The 10,970-nt window shown below is 34.5% G+C and overlaps 2 protein-coding genes across 3 annotated transcripts; one reads left to right on the plus strand and one right to left on the minus strand.

Moving 5' to 3' along the window:
- Positions 1–1,160: 1,160 nt before the first annotated feature.
- Positions 1,161–2,876, minus strand: LOC113726154 (pentatricopeptide repeat-containing protein At2g36730). The gene has a single exon (XM_027249707.2). It carries the CDS (start codon positions 2,587–2,589, stop codon positions 1,306–1,308), a length of 1,284 nt encoding a protein of 427 aa, XP_027105508.1. The 5' UTR covers positions 2,590–2,876; the 3' UTR covers positions 1,161–1,305.
- A 5,302-nt stretch (positions 2,877–8,178) lies between these two features.
- On the plus strand, positions 8,179–10,889 carry LOC113726157 (endoribonuclease Dicer homolog 2-like). Of its 2 annotated transcripts, none has more exons than XM_027249718.2 (4): positions 8,179–8,304; positions 8,462–8,863; positions 9,633–9,908; positions 10,032–10,889. In XM_027249718.2, exons 1-4 carry the CDS (start codon positions 8,293–8,295, stop codon positions 10,374–10,376), a joined length of 1,035 nt encoding a protein of 344 aa, XP_027105519.1. In that variant the 5' UTR covers positions 8,179–8,292; the 3' UTR covers positions 10,377–10,889. The 2 variants fall into 2 exon arrangements, with proteins under 2 accessions (XP_027105519.1, XP_027105517.1); XM_027249716.2 differs by having other exon boundaries at positions 8,267–8,356.
- Positions 10,890–10,970: the final 81 nt, after the last annotated feature.

Raw genomic sequence — 10,970 nt, forward strand, 5'->3', positions numbered from 1 at the left:
TCTGTTATAGACACTTCAAGTATTTTTTGCTGTTTTGTTGTTTGGGTTTCTATCACGATTAGGAAGGGCAAATAATCTGTAAGGGCCCTAATGACCAATTTAGGTGGTAGGGACAAATACTCTGTTAAGGGCCTTAATGAGCAATTTAGGTGGTATGAATATTAATTAGATGATTTTTAACTCTCTCATTTGGCCTTCAAATAATCTGTAAGGGCTCAAGAATGCAAACGCGATACGACGGCGGGTTTCAAATTGGTGACATACCGCATATAATTACCAGCGAACCGCATCGTTGGGGGATCTCCCATTGTTACTTCGATGTAATTTTTTCAGTCATACGATTGTATGGTCAATCCATCTAAAGGCCTCACTGCCGTAATTTTGTGCAAGGGATCAGTTAGAAAGGTCACTCAACAAAAGTCTCTTCCGCCTTCCTGGGCCTCGGGTTTTGGTTTCCTTTTTCTTGCTTTGTTTCGTACAAAACCAAACTTAGCTAAACAAGTGACATGGAGGAGGAGAAGATGGAAACCGCCTTGTTTGCCAGGCAAGTTTTTGCCAAGTTTTTAAAAAATTTTAATTACAGTAATATCAAAAAACTTTTCAAAATTTTTAGACTATACATTTCAAAATATTAAAAAATTTACGCATTTCAAAAAATTTTTAAAAAACTTCTACATTAAGTTACAGTAAAATTTTAGACAAACACCCAAAAAACTCACTTGCCAAATGGGGTTGCGGATTCTTGCAGATCAGCAATGGTGTCGCGGTGGAAGTGGAACCACATATACTTGAGATTGGGCAATTGGCCCTCCTCAAGTTTTAGAAAATTGTGTAAAAGGTTTAAAATTTTCTAATTTTCACCATATTTACACCCCCATGAATTTTATAAAAGTACACTATTGCCCCTCCATTCAAAAATTTTTTAATCCGAATTGGCACTTGAGAAATTTACAAAATTTCACACTTCCATATGCATCTCCTTCTTAAAATTAATGAAAATTTCTCCCCATATGTAAGAATTTTACTTTTCAAGAAATTATTATTTTTATTCTAAACTAAACCTAGATGTCACTTGGTAGCCCCTCAAAAAAATGTTTCAATTCTTTTTACCTTAAATCAGAAGCTTGGTTCATGGTAAACGTTAAGGGGTACGCAGCGGCTTACAATGACCATAATCTTGCTCTCTAGCAATCGGGATCCATGTTACTCGACTGTATTTGATGCGAGGACCAGTGCAAGATTTAGCTACAAAAAGGGTCATCATTGTGAGCTTCACTGGTGGTTTTTTTCTTTCTCTCCTAAGAGTCATTTGTGACAGTTAACCATCATTCTCGTATGCAAATTCAGTCGGTCTATTAACAACAAGATTTCCCTATTAGCAACATAAAAATCATTCCCAGAAAAGAATCTAAAGGTAGAACCACCGATCTCTATACAACTCTCCCCAGCCGTCTTCTTTAGTCCTACGTTCCTCATACTTCCTCGTAGGCTTTCTGCTTTCTCCCACATGCCAACTTCAGCGTACTTGTTCGCTACCATTACAAGATTGCCACTCCTCCTTGGTTCTAATTCAAGCAACTTTTGTCTAACCTTTTCTGCCAGCCCAGTACGATCATTAATGTCATGAATGTTGCAGGCGCTAAGCAACGTCCTCCATATAGTTGCATCAGCCATAGTCGGCATACTTAAAATGAAATTATAAGCTTCCTCAAGATGTCCAGCGCGGCCTAAGATGTCTACCATGACTGCACAATGTACCATCATGGGTTTGATCCCATGAATGTGTTCCATTTCGTAAAAGAAGCGACGCCCATAATCCACCAGTCCAGCATGGCTACAAGCGCAAAGGACCCCGAGATAGGTCACATAATTAGGTTCAATCAAACTGTTCTTCATAGCCTTGAAGAGTTGAAGGGCTTGAAAAGCAAAACCATGCTGAGCTAATCCCATAATCATGGCACTCCAAGTCCAGACATTTCGGTCGCTCATCCCATTGAAAACAAGTCTTGCATAATCCACAATGCCACATTTTCCATACATGTCAACGAGAGCTGTGCCCAACTGACAATTAACAACCATAGCTGTAACAATAACTTGAGAATGTATCCATTTTCCCAAACTCAAGTTGCCCGTTCCTGCACAAGTTGAAAGCAGAATCACCATGGTAGTCTCATCCGGTTCCAACCCAGAACTCCTCATGCTTAAAAAAACCTCAATTGCCTCTCTGAACCATGAATTTTCAACGAAAGCAGAAAGCATTGAATTCCAAGATACTACAGTCCTGTAGGACATTTCATCAAACACCTTGTGCGCATCAATAATTTTTCTACAACACCCATAAAAGTGAATCAAAGTATTCTGGACGTACACATTTGTATCTAAACCACGCTTCTTGACATCAGCGTGAATCTGCCTCCCATCATAGAGGCCTAAGACGGAAGCACACCCCTTGAATAGGAACGGGAAGGTGTATTCATTGGGCAAAGCTCCAGAACGCCGCATTGCCTGGAAAACCTGTAGGGCCTCTCTTTGCAAACCTCCCTTGGACGTTGCATAGGCCCTAATAAGATCGTTCCAACACCTGGGCATCGAAAGTCTTGGAGGGAAATTATCGAAGCCGTAGTCCGTCTGTTATACTCCTCGTCATTTCGGACGCTTCACTCATTGAATTCCCTCAACGCGGTAGGATTGATTGACATCTCAAGAATCAAACCATATGGTTTGTGGAGTATAAAGTAGAGGAGTGGATAGCGATCCCTCATTCGCAACCTCGTTATGTACTGATGTGAAAGTTCCATTCAACAATAAACATAGCCGGACTAATTAGTACAATAATTTATCCAATTTTCATATTTCTTTCTTCACAGGACATAAATCTAAAAATACTAATGCCAATTCTATGCTTTCAAATGCCTAATGGTTCTTGGAGCTATATTACGCAAAATGGTCTTTAAGATGTTATCACCCTTTTTTTTTGGGAAAATCATTAAAAATGTTTTTTACATTTTATCAAATAAATTTTTTCGTCTTTCATTTTTAAAATGGTAACTTTACATCTCTTATAAAATCAAATCAGTAAAATTTGATCCCAATATAAGTTTTGGATCATGTTTTACCTTAAATCTATCATGTGACTCACACATAGTTATTTTCTTAGGAGCAAAAAGGCTTAGATACCATTTGCAATTAAATAAATAATTTGATTTATATTCATTTTTGTTCCTAAAAAAGTAAAATCTAATCTGAATCATATCCGTTTTCCCCCCACGCAAGTGGGATCCAATCCATATTCATTTTGTCATTAGAAAATGAGATATGACCTTTTTGTACATAAAAAATAATTACATGTGGGTTACATGGTAATTTCAAACTAAAAAGTGGTCGAAAACCTAAATTAAGACTAAAATTTGCTAAATTGAATTTGTAAGGACGTAAAGTTAACGTTTTAAAATGAAAGACAAAAAAATTTATTTTATACAAGAGTCGATTGATTGAATTAAACATTCAGGGGTGTGATGTGAGAGATTTTTTGAGAGATTTATTGGAATCAACAGTTATCCTAAGGGTAAATTGCTTCTAACCCCTCTAATTTTATGTAATGCCAAATGAATCCCCTAAATTTTCAAAATAGCCACATAACTCTCTTATGATTTTATGTAAAGTAAAAAAAAGAATGGAATGCACAATCAGTTATAGCATTTATATCAAATGCACTCTAAAAGCGCGTGCAATAGAATCTTGATATCTATGTAACTCCTTTATAATTTATATAAATATCTACTGCTGCACATTGCAGAATTCTTTGGTTGTGACTCCTCATGATGGTATCATATATTGCACTACTGGCATTTTGGATGATCTGAACAGCAATTCGTTGCTAAAGCGGAAAAGCAGAGGATCTATTACTTATAAAGCAAACTTTGCAAAATGGTATGTAAAAAAATTTCTTATGCAAATATTGTAGGTTGAAGTCAAGGTTGTGTGTGATAAAATGTCATTGTAGGCATGGGATCACATTGTGCTTCGAGGGAGAACCATTTCTTAGTGGACATCTGTTTACTGTGCAGAACTATCTTCTGGGATGTAGGAATGAAAAGCCAAAAGGTTGGTGAATCATTTAGCTACGTTTCAGATTTGGCTTTACGTTTGTACTTGTTTTAGGCTTACTGAAGTACCTTAAAGGAACTTGCAAAGCACAAATTTTGTAGTCTAAAATCTCAATCTATGGGTTAAGTAAAGGCTATTAGCCTGTATGCATCTTTCAAAACTTACTGCAATAAAGAGAATTTGGAACCCTGCTTCTTGGTTCTCTTTTTCCCTTTATGTTGCTACAATTATGCATAACAAATTGCTCAAAGTTACAATTTCTTATGGTTGGTGACCATTTTCTTTTTTTTCCTTTACAATCCTTGTAGGCTCGAGAAAGGCATCAGTTGAGTTGCCTCCAGAACTTTGTAAAGTGATGATGTCTCCTATATCCATTGGTTCAGTATCTTCCTTCGCATATGCTCCATCCATCATACAACGGATAGAGTCCTTGTTAATAGCTGGCAACTTGAAAAGGATGCTAATGGACGACTGCAAGCTCAATGATATGATTCCGACGATCAAGGTTTATCCTCCAACTATGGCTTAGAAAGTATACTATGATGGTCTCTCATTTTATTTTATTTTTTTTCTTGTGTGCTTGTCAAATTAGGACTAGTGAAAGACTTGCATTGAGATCCTTCCATGCTTGAACAAAGAAAGGTTTTCTGTCATGCAATGAACAAGCTGAGTTGGTTAGAGCTTTACATCATATAATAATGAGGGTTTAAGCCCCATTTCGTCCCCTTTTAACTGGAGAAGACTAATAACAATAGCAAAGGGATTCCTATAACTTAATCATAGTAAAACACAACTGTGTTGCAAGATTGCTTCAATGTGATTCAAAAAATAGTACTATGGTTATTTTTTTGTACTGGATATAGATTCATAAATCCTCTTAACTAGTTACACGCGGATAGGCATAAGCTCATTTTAGAAAACTGCTACCAAATACAGCTGTTAGAATGAAATGTCAAAAGGTTTGATCTTATAGGTAGAATCTATATTGCATTACAGCAGGCCTTTTAATTTTAACCATAAGCTACGCACAGCCTAGCTTGTCAAAGGTAACAGAACAAGATGAGGTTATTTGTCCATCAAACCTACATAAATATTTCAGTGTACTAGCATTAGTTGTAAGCTAAAGCAAGCTGGTAGATACTTTAAAACCTGAAGTCCAGTTTGAATGTCTCAATCTTTATGAAAAGCATTCTTACCAGCTTTTTTTTCTTTTTTCTTCATTGGCTTGTTTGCAAAGGACCCAAAGTTGAAAGTAGTAGCTAGGAGTTGCCTCATAAATATTTTGAAACTAACATATGCACATTTACGTCTATATTTTTTGTTTTGGAGCTAATTTACCGTCCATTTTATAGTCAAATATTCTTGACAAATCTGTTAGACTCGCACTATTGAAGAGAATTTCAACAGATTTCTCTGTGCTAATGTCTTTCTGCTTTTAGGTCTTGGAGGCAATTACGACTGAAAATTGTCAAGAGAATTTTAATTTGAAACTATTGGCAACCCTTGGAGACTCCTTTTTGAAATATGCTGCGAGTCAACAACTATTCAAGAGACATCAAAATCACGACATAGGTCCTCTTACGGTGGACAGGATAAATATTATCTCCAACAAAGCGCTATGCAAGCTAGGATGCCATAAGAAGATACCGGTAACTTTTTTCTTTTTTTAACTTACTGTTTTATTGCAGTGTCCATTATGAACTTTTCGCAAGAGAGACTCTCAGGTAGAGAGGTGTAAACGAAAGTCTAGACAAGGAGGAGAGATGCAGTCTAGGCTGTTGAGAAATTTTAGGTAGACTAGTAATAGTTAACGTGATTTGCACGTGATTATAATATCTTAAAATATATTATTCTTTAGATACTAAAAAATTTTTATGAAATTTTGATCACTAACATCTTAATATAGTATTTTTATATTATTTATTTTTTAAGCTAGTTACTTTTAAAAATTTTATTAAATGAAAAGAGACAGAAAACATTCCAATGTAGTTGACATATCCCTAAAGATTAAATTGGAAATCATGAATCAAACACTTTTTGATTTATAACTTGAACTCTAACATATCAAATATTATCATGTTTTACCAAAATTATTGTATATTCATGATTCTATTGCATATAAATCACAATCATCACAATTTTTATAAACGAAGAATATAATTAAGTTAGGAAAATAAACATACATGTAATTTGAATTCTTTGTATTATGTCAATTCTATTGCTGTCAATAATAGAGTATAAATGATCCACCATGTAAAGTTTTTTTGGTTTATATATTCTAACAACTGAAAATTTATAGATAGAGATAGTTGAAATTTTTCTATTTTCCTTTTCTTTTATTCATGTTTTTAGCACAATACAATGCGAAACAAAAGCAACAATTCTACTTTTTTCATATGAGCACAATATTTTTTATTTTAGTATTATTTTTTTTATGATCATGGAATTGGAATGAGAAGTGTGGCCAATTAATAATTTTAACATTAAGTTTTTGTATATTGCAGTGTTTTAGTTTTTAATTGCTAACTTTTAATCCATAACCGCTATCATTAATATCAATTATTGGAATGCACTAAATCTATCTAATTACAATTGTCACCATAAATGAAATTTAACTAATTTTAAAGTTGTTCATTTCATAACCGCTTCCATTATTCACTAATATTGCAATACAATAAATATATCTAATCATTAGAAAAATAAGGGTATTTTGGACATCACCAAAAACAAATTTGGATATCATTTTGAATTTATCATTCTCCATTTTAAATTTACTCTTATTATAATTCTTATTTTATCGTTGGAAATAGTTTCTGACTTGACGGATGGATTTGGTTTGCTCAAACCAATACAAATGAAGCATTACCATATTATTGTAAATAACAATGTTTGTCTTCTCTTGGATATCAGTCATATGGATGTTGTCTTTGGTATTATTTGAATTGTATTCTAACTTTTTAATTCATTTGCTATTTACTTTATGTCATTTTATAAATAGTTTTCAATTTTTTTTTTCAGTTTCTCTTGTTTCGATCGGTTGCTAATAATGATAACAGTGATTCGTATGGTGCTATTTCAGATTTCTTTTTTCTAGTTTAATACTGCTATATCAGTTATAAAGGTGTCATCATTTTTTGTATATTGAATTTCCATTGGATGTAACATGAAAAATTCTTGATATTGGTAAAAAGTACATAATTGTAAAATTTACTCGCGATATTTGTGTGAAGATATACGGATGAATAAGGATTTTCTTGTCCTTGTTTCTCCATTTTCTAGAGAATATTTATTTTTTGAAATTGATTTTTTTTTAACAATCTCAACTAATGACTAATGAGAAATTTCTCATACTTCAATCAAAAAATTTTGGTACGTATAATAATTTGAGACGGAGTCCAAGGGTAGGTAAATAGTTCTTAATGAGCAATTTTTAATTCTAATTACCAATACTATTAAAATGTAATCAATTGGTGTTTTATTTCTTTTAATTAGTGTCATATTAAAATGCAATTATTCTAATTAAAAGATACAAGGGTAATTTAGGAATAACAAAAACTAAGATAAAAAAGTGCTCACACTTGCACTCCCTAGAACCAACATTCATACTTTTTATATAGTAATGATAATGATAATGATTAAGAAATTGAATAATAACTGCACTTACTTTCAGACTGTCTAAAAGAAAAAGAAACTATATTGAGAACTTGAATAGTTGGGATAGATCAAAAGTGGGGTTGAAGGTTGGAGGCATATTGTAATTGCATCATCAAAATATCACAATTGGTGTATTTAAACTTTTTCATGGAGAGCACCACAAAACAGAGTTATCTTCTTTTAATTTTGGTTTGAAATTTTTGTCCAGCTGAAAACTGTCTTTTCAAAATTTTCCCTGTTTAGACCAGAGAATTGCCAAGTTAGTCAACTCAATTTTTTCTTAGTAGGAGAGGGGTGGAATTTGCGAAGCGGGGAGGGGGAAGACGGGAATTGAACCCAAGGCCTTTAATTCGTGGGTCTCAACCTTAGCTACTACTAGACCAAGACGACCTCAACAGTCAACTCAATTTATTATACATACTTGATCAATTCAGTTTAGTACTTTAGTCTCATGAACTTTCTTCAGCTTACAGTAATATTTGTTTTGCTTTATGACTTGAGTATTGGATTTTGTATTTGGCTACTACATTGATGCATATGATGGTAACTCATCTTTTGATCATCATCGATGGTGTTCTATCTCTGCGTCTTCATGGTTTACTTCATCATTTACTGTATTGAATTGCACTGCTAGTTATTGCCTTGAGTAATATACACAAACTGTTCTATTTGCTCATCTGACTTCAGTTTTAAACTTCAGGGGTTTATCCGCAATGAATGTTTTGATCCTAAAACATGGATCATACCTGGTGATAACTCTCAAACCTACACACTGCGGAAAGAAGTGCTTTCAAATGAAAGAATTGTTTATGACAGGGAGACAAGTAAGACGGTTGCTGATGTAATTGAGGCCCTTATTGGTGTATTCATTTGTACAACAAGTGAAAGAGCAGCCTTAGCGTTTATGAAATGGATGGGCTTTGAAGTTGACTTCATTTATGTTCCGTACAAAAGGCCAGTCCCTGCAAATCCAGAGAAGCTGGTCGATCTGAAATTTTTCAAGAAACTATTGAATCAATACTCATTCCGTGATGCTTCTCTCCTTGTTGAAGCACTTACTCATGGTTCTTACGTGCGACCCGAGAGGCCCACATCCTATAAGGTAATCTTTTCCCATCCTTTTTCTCATGTTGTTATGAAGGTAACCCGTTCTAATTGTTTTTGACGAATTCATGATCTTGTTGGAGATGTCTTCATTGTTTCTGATGTCTTATTATCTCAACTTGATTGTGCATAGGCATGTCATTTCGGTGTGTCAAATGTTCCTGCAAAAGTGTGAAGCACTTAATTCTCGTCTGCTGAAATATCTTTTTGGTTCCTCATCTGGCTTTACCGTTTTCCTCGGTATTGAATTTAGTGGTTCAAGATATATATTGCATCAAATAGAATCTCTTTGATGGGTGTGCTGCTGATGTGTTTGCTTTTTGAAGTTTAGTGCCATATTTCATACTAAAAGTAGTGTCATTAGCTGTATTTTGAGGTGGAGTTGATTAGTTATCTACAGATTTGCTAGATCATTCAAGTCTATTTGAATTACCATTTATATTTTGGAGCCACCAGATGAAATCAGAATTAACTACCACTTTAAGAGGGGAAGTCATAGTATTACTTGTTTAGTTGATCATAGCCCTGGAGATATATGCTTCTCCACACATGACTAATCGATAAGGTGCAAAACTAGATGTTACATGGGAGCGTTTGCTTGTTCTGGTTCTTCAATAGCTAGATTGCTTGCATGATCCTTGTATCATGCACTAGTTTGAATTTGTCAATAGTTCCATACTGCAGATATCACTGGCATGCCTTCTAGTAAAGATATTATTGTGGATCTTTCATGTTTACATATGTTTCCGTTTGAATGGAATTTGCAGCGTCTGAAATTTCTTGGGGATGCGGTGCTGGAGTATCTCATCACCATGCACTTCTACAATAAGCATCCCAATCTGTCTTCTGGATTATTAACAGATTTAAGGTCAGCTTCTGTGAACAATGACCGCTATGCACGAACTGCAATTAAAACTGGGCTTCATAAGCACATTCTACATGATTCACAAGACCTGCAGCGGCGCATTCTCGCAATTGTTAAAAATTTTAAGCAATCATCACAAGACTCGACTTTTGGGTGGGGGTCAGGGCCAGTGATCAAGGTAATCCTCCATCTTTGATGTAAAATAAAAAAACAATCTTTATTATTTTAGCTGTAGAACGGTGTTGCTTATTTTTGATGTTTCTTTTGAGTATTTAGTTGCTAACAACCTCATATTTTTCAGCTTCTTGCAGATATTATAAAATCTCTTGCCGGGGCAATATACGTTGATTCTGGATATGACAAAGAGGTTGTATTTCGAAGCATAAAGCCACTTCTTGAGCCTCTGCCTACCCCTGAGACTTTAAAGCTCCAACCTGTAAGGGAACTGGAGGAATTGTGTGCAAAGGAACACTTCGACCTGAAGGAGGAGGATGGCAAGCTTAAGGTTAATGCAAATGGTGTCATTTATGCTCGCAGACTAAGTGCAGCAAACAAGAAGACAGCAAGAAAAACAGCATCCATGGCTATTCTGGCGAAGCTGAAGAAAAATAAGTTACACCGGGGAGAGCCACATTCAGGGGTGTGATGTGAGAGAGATTTTTTGAGAGGTTTATTGGAATCAACCGTTATCCTAAGGGTAAATTGCTTCTAACCCCTCTAATTTTATGTAATGCCAAATGAATCCCCTAAATTTTCAAAATAGCCACATAACTCTCTTATGATTTTATGTAAAGTAAAAAAAAAAAACGGAATGCACAATCAGTTATAGCATTTATATCAAATGCACTCTGAAAGCACTTGCAATAAAATCTTGATATCTATGTAACTCCTTTATAATTTATATAAATATCTACTTTACCCTCTCGTGATTTTTTTTAGTTATCCACGTAATCCCCGTATACTTTCATGCAAGGGAATTAACCTACTGATTGATTTATCATTTAAGTAAAGACATTATTGGTATTTCAATTGACGACATTACATAGATTATTTTCCGTCAAGATCCCATTTTACATAAAATTATAAGGGATAAAGTGGCCATTTTGAGACGTTAGAGGATCATGCAACAATAAATGAAACTACAGCGTTACATTTATTATATCTCTACATTTAAACACTTTCTCAAATTAGTTCATTTTTTGCCAAAAAATTAACACATCAAACCCTCTCCACTCATTTG

Source organism: Coffea arabica, chromosome 2c, assembly GCF_036785885.1.
Source record: "Coffea arabica cultivar ET-39 chromosome 2c, Coffea Arabica ET-39 HiFi, whole genome shotgun sequence".
Lineage (NCBI taxonomy): Eukaryota > Viridiplantae > Streptophyta > Magnoliopsida > Gentianales > Rubiaceae > Coffea > Coffea arabica.